The sequence below is a fragment of the Talpa occidentalis genome, unplaced genomic scaffold (assembly GCF_014898055.3).
Source record: "Talpa occidentalis isolate TD23 unplaced genomic scaffold, MPIMG_talOcc4v2.1 talOcc4.15, whole genome shotgun sequence".
Classification (NCBI taxonomy): domain Eukaryota; kingdom Metazoa; phylum Chordata; class Mammalia; order Eulipotyphla; family Talpidae; genus Talpa; species Talpa occidentalis.
In genome coordinates this window covers 50481884-50498381 of record NW_023601543.1, presented here as the reverse complement: position 1 = coordinate 50498381, position 16498 = coordinate 50481884, and the positions used below count along the sequence as shown (strand labels likewise).

Below are 16498 nucleotides of genomic sequence, written 5' to 3'. Positions count from 1 at the left end.
CCCCATAGAATTTCCTTTACCAATGCACCTGTGCACCATCACCTCTTTCCCCTGTGCTCCTCCATCCCTCCCTCTGATCCCTCTCCTTCCTCATCCCCTGCAGGATGTCTCTGACTTATAATTGTCCATTTTTGCTTTGTTGTGTTTTGTACTGCTTTTATTTTTTACACTGATGTCTTATTGGGTTTCCCTATATTCCTGCTATAAGTGAAACCGTCCAATATTTTTCTTTTTCCATCTGCCTTATTTCACTGAGCATAATTCCTTCTAGCTCCATCCATGTTGCTGCAAATGGCATGAGTTTATCTTTTTGATTGCTGAATAATATTCCATTGTGTATATATACCACATGTTCTTGATCCAGTCATCTATTTTTGGGCATTTGGGTTGTTTCCAGGTTTTACCTATTGTAACTAGAGCTGCAATAAACATTGGGTATAGTTGTTCTTTTGAATCACTGTTTTTGTGTCCTTTGGGTAGATCCCTAGGAGTGGAATTGCTGGGTCATATGGTAGCTCCATTTTAATAGACTGAGGAACCTCCAGACAGCCTTCCATAGTGGTTGGGCCAGTTTGCAGTCCCACCAGCAATGTAGGAGAGTTCCTTTTTCACCATATCCTCGCCAACATTTGTTGTTGCTAGTTTATATATATATATATATATATATATATGCCATTCTTACTGGTGTAAGGTGGTATATCAATGTGCTTTTGATTCACATTTCCCTGATTATAAGGGATGTTGAACATATTTTCATATGCCTGTTGGCCATTTACATTTCCTCTTTGGAGAAATGTCTTTTAAGTTATTCTGCCTGTTTCTTTCTTTTTTTTAAGACTTTTTTATTATTTATGCATACAAGAGCTGGGGTACCAGACAAAGATGTGGGGGGTGAGAGGATTCACCAGAGACAGAGTGGGGAACAGAACAGGCTGACTGACTGAAATACACTGCTGAGGGGAGCAGGGGGCAAGACAGGAGAGGTCTGCCTTGCCATGTGGGATGCTCCCTGGCTGGCCAGGGATCGAACTTGTGCTGCAGAGGCTGCGGGTTGCTTCATAGTGCGATGCTTAACCCCTTGTGTCACCAGGGAGGCCCCATTTCTGCCTATTTCTTGACTGGAATATTTACTTTGTTTTTGTTGACCAGTGTGAGTTCTCTGTATATCTTTGTGATCAGTCCCTTATCAGTTATATGGAGTGCAAAAATGTTTTCCCAATCAGTGACCTGTCTCTTTGTTTTGGTTAATGTCTCTTCTGCTGTACAGAAGCATTTCAGTTTGATGTAATCCCAGGTCTTTATCTTTTCCTTCCTTGACTTTCTTTCCTTTGGGTGTTGAGTCTGTCTCACCACTGCTCTTCAATATACTAGAGGTCCTAGCCAGAACAATAAGACAAGAGAAAGACATACAAGGAATACAAATAGGGAAAGAAGAAGTAAAACTATCTCTATTTGCAGACAAATTGATAATATATAGAGAACCCTAAAAACTCCACAGAAAAACTACTCAAAATAATCAACCAGTGTAGTAAAGTAGCAGGATATAAAATCAACACGCAAATGTCAGTAACCTTCCTATACACAATCAATCAATCTGAAGAAGAGGAAATCAAGAAAACCATCCCTTTTATAATTGAAACAAAAAAATCAAATACTGGGAATAAACCTAACAACAGAGGTGAAGGATCTATACAAAGAAAATTTTAAAACACTGTGAAAAGAAATAGAAGAAGACACAAGGAAATGGAAAGAATCCCTTGCTCATGGATTGGAAGAATCAGCATTATTAACATGGCCATCCTACCAAAAGCAATTGACAGATTCAATACTATTCCAATAAAAAATCTCAATGACATTCTTCAAAGAATTAGAACATATATTGATGAAATTCATATGGAACCACAAAAAACCGTGAATAGCCAAAGCCCTACTGACAAAAACAAAGGAGAAAGGAGGTATCACACTTCCAAACTTCAAGCTATATTACAAAGCCTTAATAATTAAAACAGTTGGTATTGGAACAAAAACAGACACACAGACCAATGGAACCAAATAGAGAGCCCAGAAATAAAGCCTCATTTATATTTACAACTAATCTTTGACAAAGGAGCAAAGAATATGTAATTGAACATGGACAGTTTGTTCACTAAATGGTGCTGGGAAAACTGGACCACCACATGCAAAAAAGTAAAACTGGACCACTATCTCTCACTGTGCACAAAAATCAATTCAAAATGGATAAAAGAACTGTACATAAGACCTGAAACCATAAAATATATAGAAGAAAATATAGGTAAAACACTAGAAGACATAAATGTCTCACTCCTTTTTAATTCTGGGATCTCTTAGAGTCCACCTGTACTATTGGTACAAACGAAGGCCAGTTGCTGCTCTACCAGTTCTGTTCCCAGTCTGCTGGTTCCAAGTCCACTCCCCCGCCACAACCTAGCTAGCATCCTCACCCTTATTGGTGCTTCAGCATCTTCAGTGGGTCTCTTTCTCTTCAGGGGCTGAATTGCTTTCTTGGAATGTCTCTTTGCAACCCTTTTGCAACCATGTGGAAAATCATTAGATTATTGATCTGACTCTATCTTAGATCTCAGGTGAGCTAAGAGGTGCTTCAAAAAGTCTTTTCTGCATATACCCTCCCTTCATTATATTCAAAGAAAAAAAATCTATCACATTTCAGCATGAGTATTTTGTATTCTTCACCTAGAAGCTGCTGGCAATTCCTGCTGCTTATTGACTTAGACTCAGGGACTCAACTTGCCATCAAATCTTGGTAGTCTTTTAGTCTTATCATACCACTCTCCCCCATTTATTTTTTCAAAACTTGTCCACAGTTACTCAAGTCAGCAAGATGTGGGTGGGAATGGGATTGTCTTCCTTAACCAATTACAAGTAATCTAATTAGTAGAATGAGAGAATTTGGGAAACAAAATAAGCTATTTATACCACACTACTTGTAGTAGATGAGGAAGCTTGGTTTATGGGGAAGCTAAGACTCAGAGGGGTACGTGTACCCTCAGATCACACAAGTGGGAGACAGAAGTGAGACTTCCTCAGGTTTCCTGATTTAAGCTATGGAAAGGAAGGGTGACTACCATGTATATGTCAGTGAGCAAAGAAGGTCAGTTACTTAGGGATATGGCTTCTCTTCAAAGTGGTTGTTGACTGAGCTAATATGAAAGCCAGGAACCATATCTACGTGGAGAGATGGTCAAAGTTAACTATCTGGGCCAAAAGATTCATAAGGCATCTAGTCACATCAAGAACCCTACAGATCCTTAAGCCCCTATGAACCTTTGGCATTAAGAGAGAGAATCATAGAAAAGGTAGGGTCCAGGTGTTGGACTCATACACATTAGGATTCTAGCATAGACTAGGGTTCTAGACATGTTTCCCAGTAAACTTTAGTTTCTTCATGTACAAAATGAATATAACAACTATCTCAGTGCTGTTCAGTTTTCAGTGACTGGTAAATAATAGATACTTAAATATGGGGGCCTCTGAAGCTATATGTTGTAAACTCTGAGGGTGACTATGGGACTTGACTTTGGATGCATACTAGAATCTTTGTGCATTCAGTGGAAGGGTGTGTAGTTTGGTTTGTGTGTGTGTGCATGCATGTGTATGTGTTTTGGGAGAGAGAATGATTTATTCACAGGGGAGGATATCACAAACACTGGGTCCACTAGGAGTCTGGGCTCTGCATCTTGCATGAAAGCCACTTCAGCAGGTGGGAATTTAAAGCAGACCTTAAATTATATATAGATACAGAATAAGTCCAAATCCTGAGAAAGTATTTTAGTGATCCATGGGGCATGTGCTAAGCCTGGTTCTTCCTGGTAGGTAGGTGGTAAATGTGAGCTAGCATCCCAGATACGGAAGATGAAAGTGCATGATTCATTCAAGAGGTTACTCACAAGGACACTCATTGTAAAGGACTTTATGAAATTCAGCATACAAAAAGGACAATAGATAAACATATCCCAGTGAAGAAAGAAGAGAAATGAGTCCAAAATACAAGCAGCTCTTTCCCATCATCATGTTCTTGAATATTGAGAAGAAGTGGCACCATATGATGGTCAATGCTGAGCATTCTTAGTCCTCAACAAGTGCCAATCTTCCTGCTACTATTCCTGGAGTAAAAAGATATGCCCTGTTGACAGATGTGGAGCTGACTTGGCCAATTGAGACGTGTCTTCTTGGATTGAGTTGAAGTGGCATCAAGAGCCATCCAGGACACCAAACCACTTACAACTTTAATTCTACTCCTTCACATGGGAATGAATGATACTTAGTGTTACAGAGCCATCTCCATAAAATGGGGAGGTACCATGTTTCCCATCCCACTTAACAATGGGTGAAGCTGAACAGCCAGGAAGGCCGGTGGGCTAAGGAAGAGTACTCTTGCTTCTATGCTTATGCTTGGTACTGCTGGGAAGAAGACATAGAAAGAGACACAAGGAGGAGACATACAGAGACACTTGAAAGAGACACATGGGTGAGGGACATGTGGGGAGGCTGACAACAGCAGCCTTTATCTTAGTGTGTGTAGTACCAGCAAGGCACAGAGCAGATTCTCTATGATCGGAGCAGACAGGTAAAGGAGAGTCCTGGAGCCCTTGGTGACTTTTCCAGGCTTTTCTTGAGCTTTTTACATCATATGTAGTGCAGCGCCCAGGTACACGGCAGGCCTCCCAGCCCCTCGCGAGTCTTCACTCTTTCTTGGCTCTCTAGCATTCTCTTGTAGGCTCTTCTCTGCTCTTCTGCTGAAGTTGCTGTTTCTGTTCTCATTCTCCTTTCTGCTACTCTTCTGGTTCCACTCTTGCTCTTTGCTGCTTCCACCACTGCTGGTGTCCCGGTGATTCCACCCTTATAAGCCCAGTCTCTCAGCCCTGGTGGACCCACTTACACATGCCCACACCATACTATAGGTGTCCACCATTAGGCATGTGCGCAAGCCCATGGGTATCTATCATTAATACTAATGGCAGGAGGGTGGAAAATCATGATAATTTTCATTTACCCTACAATGTGTTATCTCCTTTTGTCCCAGTTTTCTGGGACCTTTTCAGCACCCCTTCCCTATGATTCTCCACCAGAAGGTGCAACCTTGTTGCCAAAAAAAAAAAATAAAATAAAAACCTTGTGACAAGCTTATGGGCCTCATTGGCCCTGCTTCATGCTGACCCTGTCTGCCTGGGCATTTGCCCATGAGGGGATTGGTAATTTTCTGATTTATTGGGAAAAATATCCTCTCTTCTCTTCCCTCTTTATGCACACTAATTTTATTAAAGTTCTTTCACACTAGAAACACTGGTGTAGGGTAAGTAAAAAGCATCAGGCTTTTCCATGCTACCGCCATTAGATTAAATGCATGCCTGATGGTGGACACCTGGAGTAGGGTGTGGGCATGCATAGGTGGGTACACCTGGGCTGAGACAGGCTTATAAGAACAACAGACAAGAGCAGCACCAGCAGAGAAGCAGAGAGGCCATGAGAGATTGCTGGAGAGCCTAAAAAGAGTGAAGATTCGCAAAGGGCTAGGAGGCCTGCCAACCTCCTGCACCCCTGGCACCCCTGCCTGCTGTGTACCTGGTAAAATGTCAAATAAAGCCTAAAAAAGCCACAGAGGGCTACAGGACTCTGTCCTACACCCGTCTGCTTAGATCATAGAGGACCTACTCCGGCCTTCCTGCTCTGTTTTATATTCACCTCACCCCACCACAAGTCCACCCCCCAAAAAGAAAAAAAAAAATAAGGCAGACTTGTTAGGATGTGGCTCGGTTTCATTGCCTTCATCCCCAGTAGTGGGTATGTTGGCGTTGAGCCTTCAGGTAGAACATGCTACTGCTAGGGACTGGAAACATATCCTATCTTTTTCTGCTGACCTCCCTTACTCCCCACTACTTAGCCAGGAGGCTCAAGAAACTTAATGGAGTCTCAGCTGAGGTACTTATCCTGTTTCCACCTTCATTCCCACTCAACCTATGTAAGTAGTAAGGTGAAATATGATTTTGGCTCTAGTCAGGGCTGGGGAAAAAGCATCTCAACCCCAGGAACAACACAGCATTGGGGTGTATAGCAGTACCTTTTCTGTCTCCTCCAACATTCTTTTTTTGGGATATTGTACATGGGACTCCACCTGAAAGGTGTGAGTATTATTCCTAGTTGCTTAAGATAAAGGAGCAACCCAAGAGTGTGGTAGAGAGAGGGAGGTGGAAGAATGCACTGGATTTGAATGGGTTTGGAGTAAATAGAGATGACTGTTACTCACTAGCAGAAATTTCATTTCTCTAACTCTTGCTTTCACAATCTGTAAAATGGGCCTAATTGTAATTATAAGATTATTGTGAAAACGAAAGGAAATAATGGATATAAAGTTATTATTGTGCAGTAGTGCTCATAAGTAGTAGATCCATTCGCTACCTCAGCAGAAAGTTGCTAACATCACTTTTTGACTGTTATCCAAGTGTGTCTTCTTGCCAGATCCTGGGTACCTTATGTCCTTTAAAGTCAGAGAACATGTTGGCTCCACTTTTGTGTCCTCTGTGCCTGGCACAGAGTAGGCATTCAAATAGTAGTTGTTCTGTGTTTTCTCTTCCAGGTGGTGAAGACTATTGGCCTGAGGGAAGTCTGGTTCTTTGGTCTGCAATACCAAGATACTAAGGGTTTCTCCACTTGGCTGAAACTCAATAAGAAGGTAACTGCTTACTTTCCTGTTGGGTTTGCAATTCTTTATTCTACCAGTTCTTGCTTAGGGAGGTAGCAAGTGCTAGCTGAGAAAATCAGGGTGCCTAGGGCTATGTTTTACACTGGGCAATTTGTTAATCACTGAATCAGATTTATAGCAGAGGACTCAGCCAAGGCAAAACCTTTCCTGTGTTTCCACTTTGACTTCTAACAGTGAGAATGGCCAGTGTTGATGAAGAAGGAACTCTTCCCTTCCTACTAGGTGCTCTGACTTGAATTTAGACCACAACAATTAGTGGTTCTTCAAGAGAGGTCAACTCATGCCTGAATCCCATACAGATGCTTCCCTCTTTCTTGACTTTTTACTTAATTGAACTTCAAATGGGAGATACAAATATAGGTCTTCTTACACTGTCCATCCCTGAGGGGCATCTCTGCAGGAACATGGCCGTCCTCTATTTCAGTATTCTCAAACTGGCAGACTTTGTCCTTGGAGCTCACTGTACTGTCCTATGACTTGTTTCCTTGATTGTGTCTAAGGGATGGATCCCCACCTTCTGCTGGAAGTCTGGTTTTCCCAAAGAGTAGAGAGACTTGCTGGACAAATGTAGAAATGTCAAGAGTTAATTTCTGGCTTTAAAAGGCAATCTAGCTTGTGCTCTTGTCTAACCAATTCCCAGGCCTTGTTTGTACATCCTGTTCTTTACTTTGCTAATATTATGAAGTTGGGGGAACCTTACAATTGGCACTTTCCTAAGCTTACACTCAGAATTAGTGGGGAGCTGGACATATTGCCAGATGATAGTCACTTGAGAGTTTATGACCCTTAGTAAGTGATAGGTCACTTGAGGAAGAAATCCCCAACAGGAAATGATTATGTACAAAGGATTAGGTCCCTAATCAAAGTAATGTCTCTTCTGAATTACCAGGAAAGTTGCCACCTAACTTTTTGGGATTTCCCCAAATTGATGACCTTTCAATGTCTTTTCCCTACCCTACAATCACTCCCTGACCCCCAAAGCCTGGTTTTTGAAAGCCCATGACTTCTTGACACTCCTAGGTGACTGCCCAGGATGTACGTAAGGAAAGTCCCCTGCTCTTCAAGTTTCGGGCCAAGTTCTACCCTGAAGATGTATCTGAGGAATTGATCCAGGATATCACACAGCGCCTGTTCTTCCTGCAAGTGAAGGAGGGGATTCTCAATGATGACATTTACTGTCCACCTGAGACTGCCGTTCTGCTGGCCTCCTATGCTGTCCAGTCCAAGTATGGTGATTTCAATAAGGAGGTGCACAAGTCTGGCTATTTGGCTGGGGACAAGTTACTGCCACAGAGGTAAGGTGGTGTCCTTACCTGCATCTGCATTGGTCAAAGAGGGCTGCAGACTAAGATTGACTGATCCCCATTACATAGTGACTATCAGCGCTGTTGCTGTCCACTGAGGTCTGCCTGAAGACCTTGTTGTGCACCTCATAAACACCCATTTATTTATGGCATCAAACTGTTGTTTCTCTGACTCTCAAAAAGCCTTCCCTGTTGGCCTGATTACAGAACTTCATTACCATGGAAATTGATGATTATATAGAGAACTGGGCATGGGTTGATTTCCCTTCCCCCAATTCCATTTTATCTAGCCTTTCACAGGGAAAAGAGATAAATGTACAAGCCAATGGAGCTCAAACAAGTTTTAATATTGATAAGTTACGTACAAAGATTTCTGCTTTTGTAAACTTCAAAGTTGAATGCTCTCTCATACTCATTATTTTTATTTCAGCATCACAGTAAAACACAAAATGAATAAGGCAGACATTATCCTTTTTCCCGCCTAAGGAAATAGAGTCATGGAGAGATTCGTGCTCTGATTTACCCCATGGCTCATTTGAGGCAGAGCCAGACCTGGATGGACCTTTAGTCTCTTGACTAAGGATAACCTGGGTTTTGTCCCATTGTATCCAGTGGCTATTTTCATAGACTTTTGAATTGAAGGGAGGAGCTCCACTTCATTCTGGGGTCCTCAGTCCTTCTGGAGCTGTGACATATGCAAAACTCACTTGCTTGCATTAGGGATAGTGGTTGTACCCTGGGACTCTGCCGGAAGTCATTGCTGTTATGTTTGAGATAGCATATGTAAAACAAGCCTCATTTATGATCTAGTAGATCTAAGAGTGTGAACCTGTTAGTTTCTTTCAAATCCATTTGGGCATAGTTCTCTGTTCTCTAGCCACAGGCTGTCATCTCATCCCTGAACAAGATTCTCACAAACATAAACTGTTAGTCTCACAAGAACCTGAGAGAGTGTGCATACCTCCATGAGACTTATCCACAAATCAGGAGATTTCTCATTCATTACTGCTTTGCTCTAGCATAGCAAATTATTGAATACGAAGGAAGGTGTTGCCATTGTCTTTCTGGATCACCTATTCTTGTATCATTCCTACCTCTCAGGTAATTCCCCTACATCTAAGTAATACCTCCTGCTGTAATTTCAGTCAGCTTCTTCTGTGAACTCAGTGGACTGAGTCCACATCCTCTTTGCATAATTCCCTTAAAAAACTAAGTGATCTTCCTTCTCCCCAGCATTTGGGCTTTTTGTTTTAAGTTATTCATTATCCATTTTCTTTCCAGGGTCCTGGAGCAGCACAAACTCAACAAGGACCAGTGGGAGGAGCGGATCCAGGTGTGGCATGAGGAACACAGGGGCATGCTCAGGTAAGCCTGTTCTAACAACTGTGATCCCACTGTCCCTGTGGGGGAGAATGAGAGTAGGTTTTGGTGGGAGAAAAGACAGAGAAGAAGGGAGGCTAAAGAATTTTGGAGAGAAAAGTACAGGAATGCAGTTTAATGTGGCAAATGAAGAAATAAGATAAATTAGAATCATTGTAATGCCATCTCTCTCTCTCTCTCTCTCTCTCTCTCTCTCTCTCATACACACACACACACACAGAGAGAGAGAGAGAGGGATTTATTGATTGATGGCAATTGATAGCCCTAACAATTCTGACCATAAAGAAATGGAGGAGACCTCAGAATCCCTAGGGAGCATATGGGCCACCAGGAACTCATCCTATGAAAAAAAAATGGGGAAAGAATTAAGACAGTAATTGACAAATCATCTGTGGGTGATGTAGTGGAGCAACAAGTCTCATTTTCCTATCATCACCCCATTTGGACTCTGTATATGCCTGTATAAGATACTATCAGAATGAGCAGGCAGAAGAAAGTTGCTGCTATGGTACCTAACCTGACCAAAGGTCAGCCTACCCTTATTCTGCCTATTTACAATAGCCAGAAATGCAGACTTTAGGCTCCTATTAGCAAGATTTGCTTGGCAAAAGTGATATTGTGCTGTGTTTGCCATCTGCTCACCTTCCAACTCCTTACCCACTCCTAACTTTCTAGCTCAGAGTCTGATTCACAGGTTCTACACTGTAACCCCTCCCTCTGTTGTTTAGGGAGGATGCTGTCCTAGAGTATCTGAAGATTGCCCAAGACCTGGAAATGTATGGTGTAAACTACTTTAGCATCAAGAACAAGAAAGGTTCAGAGCTGTGGCTGGGGGTGGATGCCCTGGGTCTCAACATCTATGAGCAGAACGACAGGTATAACTCAGAGCTCTCTTAGCTCTCTTATGTGGGATACTTTGACATTTGGGACTCTTTCCTTACCATAGGGTAGGACTCCTGGGCCCTAACTGAGTAATTCTTGTCTATTCGTTTCGTACAGCCTAGGCGATTGCATAACTTCCCTTAGACCTCTGACTCTTGCATTGACTAGACTTCACTGTCCACTCTGGCAGCCACTGGCCACAAATGGGTATTGAGCAGTTAAAATGTGCCTACTCTGAATTGAGATGTGCTGTAAATGGAAACTACACATCAGATTTGAAGACTTAGTATGAAAAATAATGTAAAATATCTCAATATTTTTCAGTAATGTAAAATATTTCAATATTTTAGAAAATATCTCAATATTTTCAATATCTCAATATTGATTTACAAGTTCAAATGATAGTATTTTAGATATACTGGGTTAAATAAACTTATTACACTTAAATGCTCCTATTTTATCTATTTCCATATGGCTTCTAGAAAATTGAAAATTATATAATATGGCTGTCATTGTATTTCTGTTGGACTGCACTGATCTAGAACCTACCTTGTCGGATTTGTAATAGTCCCATTCCCTTATGATGATTAAGTACCTTTGGCCTCTATTTCCTCTTAGTACAGCCTTGTCTCACAAAATTTTATTCTTGGTTTGCTCTTGGTGAGGATCAATAGATTATTGTTCTGTGAAACTTTCTGGATCTTAGAACTCATTATTGTCTTCTCTTCAACTTTTTAAATCTTGGGTGGAAGAGTCCCTATGAAGTAGGTTTGGACACTATTTACAATTGCTAGAAACTGTAAGCAACCTAAATGCCCATTGATTTGGTAAGTGGATAAAGAAGATAAAAGAGGCAATAACCAAAACAAAGAGAAACCCCACCAACTGGGAGAACATTTTTGCACACAACACTAGTGATAAAGGACTGATCACAAAAAATCTACAAAGAACTGATGAGACTCAACAAAAACAAAGAAAATAATCCAGTCAAAAAATGGGCAGAAGAGCTAAAAAGAAACTTCTCTGAAGAAGAAATGCAAATGGTCAACAGGCATATGAAAAAATGTTCAACATCACTTGTAATCAGGGAAATGCAAATCAAAACTACAATGAGATACCATCTCACACCAGTGAGAATGGCACATATTAAAAAAACTAGTAACAACAAATGTTGGCGAGGTTGTGGAGAAAAAGGTGCTCTCCTGCACTGCTGGTGGGAGTGCAAACTTGTCCAACCACTATGGAGAGCTGTGTGGAGATTTCTTGAACTACTAAACATAGAGCTTCCATATGATCCAGCAATTCCACTCCTAGGTATTTACCCAAATGACACAGAAACAGTAATTCCAAAGGGTACCTGCACCCCTATGTTTATAGCAGCACAATTTACAATAGCTAAGAAATGGAAGCAACCCAAATGCCCAAAAATAGATGACTGGATCAAGAAGATGTGGTACATATACACAGTGGAATATTACTCAGCAATCAAAAAAGATAAACACATGCAGTTTGCAGCAACATGGATGGAGCTGGAAGGGATCATGCTCAGTGAAATAAGTCAGAAAGAAAAAGAAAAATACCGGATGGTCTCACTCATAGCAGGAATTTAGAAAACCTAAATAAGAGACCAGGAAAAAGACTAATCAATACAAAGTGAAAATCACAATCAACAAGCAACTATAAACCAGAGACACACTGGGGGTGGGTGTGAGGAGGAAGGATTAGTGTCAGAATAAGAGGGGGTACAATTGTATGGGGAATATAACCAAAATGAAAATGCATGCATTTTGCAAAGATGAAAAAAGATCTAAGAATCATATAAAATAAAATATTTAAAATAAAAAAGATGTGGGATGTTTACACATTAGAACATTATTCAACCATAAAAAGACATAACCCTTCCATTTGCAACAATATAGGTAAATCTAGAGGGAATTATGCTTAGTGAAATAAGCTAGAAAGAGAACGACAAGCCCCATAAGAGTTAACTTATGTAATATGTAAAGAAAACAAACAGGTAAACTATTGATAAATAAAACAAAAATAAACTTTTGGACTATATGACCAATTAGTGGTTATCAGAATGGAAGGGTGGTGGGGGTAAATCACGTAAATGGGGACAATGATATAGTAAAGGGTAGATTAGGATTTTTAGTGGTAAACTTAATGTAGTACATACATATACTGATTCTCATTCACAAGCAACTGGAACTTATGTTATAATGCAATTAAAATAAATAATGAATAGGGATTGAGATACTATTTAATTTTTTAATTTCATTTTTATATTTTATTTTTTTATTGAGATGACATTAAATGCTATTTAGGTTTCAAGTATACAGTTTTTTTTTTTTTTTTTTTTTTTTTTTACCTCAGCAACTGTATATATCAGACCATGCCAAATGTATAGTCAGCATCTACTGATATGCTCCCACTATCTGGTAATCAGAGACTGTTATCAGAGACTAAGGATTTGTGTTTGGTTTTGTTCTATTTGTTTGATGCTTTTTTTCTTTGTATTCCACAAATCAATGGAATCATGATATTTGTCTTTCTTCTTCAGACTTATATTTTCACTTAGCATAATCCCCCCAAGGTCTTTCCATGTTGTCTCAAATGGTAAAATTGCATATTGTTTTATGGCTGAGTAGTGTTCCATTGTGTTCATATACCACATCTTCTCAATACATTCATATGGCATCAGGCATTTCAGTCATTTCCTTATCTTTGCTATCATGAATAGTACTGTAATGAAAATAAGAACTGTACATTCTTGTGAGAGATTGATACAAGGTCCATACTTCAAACAAAAATACAGCAAAACAAACTTCAGAGATTGGGACAATGAATAATGTGTTGTTTGTGAAATCAGGAGGTCCTTTGTGCAACCTCAATGCTGGCAACTAACCTGGTGGCCTATAATCACACTGGCTGAGCTGGCAGTAATCATACTGGCTGAGCTCCTTAAGGGAAAAGTTGGTTATGGGATGAGCAGAGCAGCAATTCTCTGTCTTCTTATTTTGCCCTTGTCCTGATATTCCTTGTCTCCATTTCTACAGACTGACACCCAAGATAGGCTTTCCCTGGAGTGAAATCAGGAACATCTCTTTCAATGACAAGAAATTTGTAATCAAGCCCATTGACAAAAAATCCCCGGTAAGTGACTCCTCTCTCTAGTCAAGATAGGTACATGCCAAGGACTGGGTAATGCTAGGAACAATCATGTCATTGTGTTTTTCTCTCCCTTTTTATGGAATCTCTCTCTCTCTCTCTCTCTCTCTCTCTTCTCTCTCTCTCTCTCTCTCTCTCTCTCTCTCTCTCTCTCTTTTCATTGCTGAAGAGATTTAGGTATTTATGTATGAAATTACAACCTAGGGCCTTCTTACTTCAAAAAGGTTTTAAAGGACTGAGTTTAGATTTGCTTTTAGGATATTACAGAGCAGTCCAGCCACCCATACTGCACTTGCTTGGGTATTATGCAGTGATTATTTAGTCTCTGAGACACAGCAGGATCTCTAATTAGCAGATAAAATCATTTCTGATATTTTCAACTGAATTGAAGGTATTTTAGGATGATTTTCATAATTAAAGGTTGAGATAAATTGTCGCTTGATGGAAAGAGCACCAGTTTCATAATTAAGAATTCTGTATTCTAGTCTTAGTTTTGTCACTAATCTGCCATCTGATCTTGGGCAAGTCACTTAACCAGTCTGATAATTAGTCTTCCTATCTGCAGGATGAGACAATAGGTTTTAAATAATCTTTCCAGTGCTTTTGAACTTAGCTTTTCAGAAGGTAGACATTCAACTTCATCTGTCCTTCTAAACTCTTTCTGGTTGCTGGTTTCCCATCAGGACTTTGTCTTCTATGCTCCCCGGCTGCGGATTAACAAACGAATTTTGGCCCTGTGCATGGGGAATCATGAGCTATACATGCGTCGCCGCAAGCCTGACACAATTGAAGTGCAGCAGATGAAGGCACAGGCCCGGGAGGAGAAGCACCAGAAGCAGATGGAGCGGTAGGTGCTGCAGAGCTGGAGTTGGGGCAAGGGGTAGAACAGGGAAACTTCTCAAAGATGCCAACCCTGCTAAAGATAAAACATGAAACCATCTTGTGACTGGGAGGGCTAGAACAAGAGCTGCACAGGGATAATAACCCCCTCCATTAAATCTTAGGCATCCCCATCACCAGGAAGCAGACATCAAAAGCCTAAAATTTCAAAGTCTCATAGGAGAGAGGACCTTTTAGTAGTTCCCCATTGTCTGTGACTCTCATGCCATTGTTTTCTAGGCTAAATCTGGGTTGTTCTTACTAGGCTGTCTTACCAGGATAGTGGCAGAAGGCCCCAAGCACATTTCAGCCTGTACTTTTTTGTTGTTTCTTTTGGGTCGAATTGGGCTAAGCCACCAAAATTTTCCTTATGAAGGAACCTCAGGAGGCTTCTGATCTAGAAGTCGCTATGCATTTGAGTAGCTTCTTGCTATCCAAAGTGTAGCAAGGCTCAGCAGCATTAGCATCAATGCCCAGCATCACTTGAGAGTTTTTTTAGAAAGGAAGGATCTGATACCCATGTATTATTCTGATTCATAATCTGTATCTTAAGATTTTATGTGATCATTTTTCCAAAGAAGATATGCAGATAGCCAGGAGAAACATGAAAACATCCATACTCATTAATATAGATATAATAATAAAAACAGAAAATAGTAATTGGCAAGAATGTAGAGAAATTGGAACTCATGTACATAGCCAATGGGAATGGAAAATGGTTCACAGAAACTTGGTTCAAATTCAGAAAAAAATTACTGAGACTGGGAGCAGAGCTAGATATGGAAAGGAACCTGTCCTCCATATGAAAAAAAAAATGTTAAACATCTCTTATAATCAGGGAAATGCAAATCAAAACCACATTGAGATACCACTTACACCAGTAAGAATGACACATATTAAAAAAGCTAGCCACAACAAATGTTGGCGAGGATGTGGTGAAAAAGGAACTCTCCTACATTACTGGTGAGAGTGCAAACTGGTCCAACCACTATGGAAAGCTGTCTAGAAGCTCCTCAGTCTACAAAACTGGAGCTATCATATGACCCAGCAATTCCACTCCTAGGGATCTACCCCAAGGACACAAAAACATTAATTGGAAAAAAAAACAAAACAAAACGGTATCCCTATGCTTATTTCAGCACTATTTACAATAGATAAAACCTGGAAACAACCCAAATGCACAAAAATAGATGACTGGATCAAGAAGATATGGTATATATGCACACAATAGAATATTATTCAGCAATCAGAAAAGATAAACTCATGCCATTCACAGCAACGTGGATGGAGCTAGAAGGAATTATGCTCAGTGAAATAAGCCAGAAGCAAAAAGAAAAATATCAAATGGTTTCACTTATAACAGGAATATAGTGGAACCAAACAAGACATCAGTGTAAAAAAAACAATAACAGTACAAAACACAACAAAGCAAAAACAGACAATTGTGAATCAGAGACATACTGCAGGGGAGGAGGAGGGAGAGGGATCAGAGGGAGGGAGGGAGGAGCACATAGGACTGTGGTGATGGTGCACGGGTGCCTTGGGGAAGGAAATTATATGGGGATTACACCTGAAGGGGGGGAAGCAAATATTGTTTAAAAATGAACAATGATGTAAAAAATTAAAAAAAAAAAGGACATTCCCTCAAGGACCTTAAAGTCTTGTGGGTGAAAGAAGAAAAGCATATGTGTATATGTGTGTGTGTGTGTGTGTGTGTAAACATTCAAAGTACAAATAAACATTGAAGGTATAAATGGTATGCCAATCATTCACTCAATATTTATTGAGCAGTTAAAAAAAATCCAAGAGACAGATGGAATAAATAAGACAGTTAATTATACAGTATGTGAGATAGTTAAGTGTTTTGGAAAAAAAAAAAAAACAAGGAGTGCTAGGGAGAAGAATAAGTCAAGTATTTCTAGGGCTCAAAGAGAGAAAGACATCTAGCGAAAGGAAAAAAGAAAGCTTCCTGAAAGAGATGCTAGGGCACAAAAAATTTACTTACTCTAGGTTTGCAACAAATTTTGAGGAAAAGGTGCCTCAGAGGGCAGGTAGAAATAGACCTGTACACTGATGATGTAGCCATAGAAATCATCCAACTTTAAGCACAGTAGCCCATCACAGAGCCAAAGCTTGCCTTACT

The 16498-nt window shown here is 40.2% G+C and overlaps 1 protein-coding gene across 1 annotated transcript in view; it reads left to right on the top strand.

The window, feature by feature from the left end:
- The window catches only part of MSN (moesin), a 76956-nt gene that overhangs the window by 55412 nt on the left and 5046 nt on the right, over positions 1-16498 (top strand). The window contains exons 3-8 of the mRNA XM_037512315.2: positions 6614-6709; positions 7760-8034; positions 9325-9408; positions 10152-10298; positions 13365-13461; positions 14160-14323. Of these exons, the coding sequence (XP_037368212.1) occupies positions 6614-6709; positions 7760-8034; positions 9325-9408; positions 10152-10298; positions 13365-13461; positions 14160-14323 (863 nt within the window). The remainder of the gene's footprint in view (positions 1-6613; positions 6710-7759; positions 8035-9324; positions 9409-10151; positions 10299-13364; positions 13462-14159; positions 14324-16498) is intronic.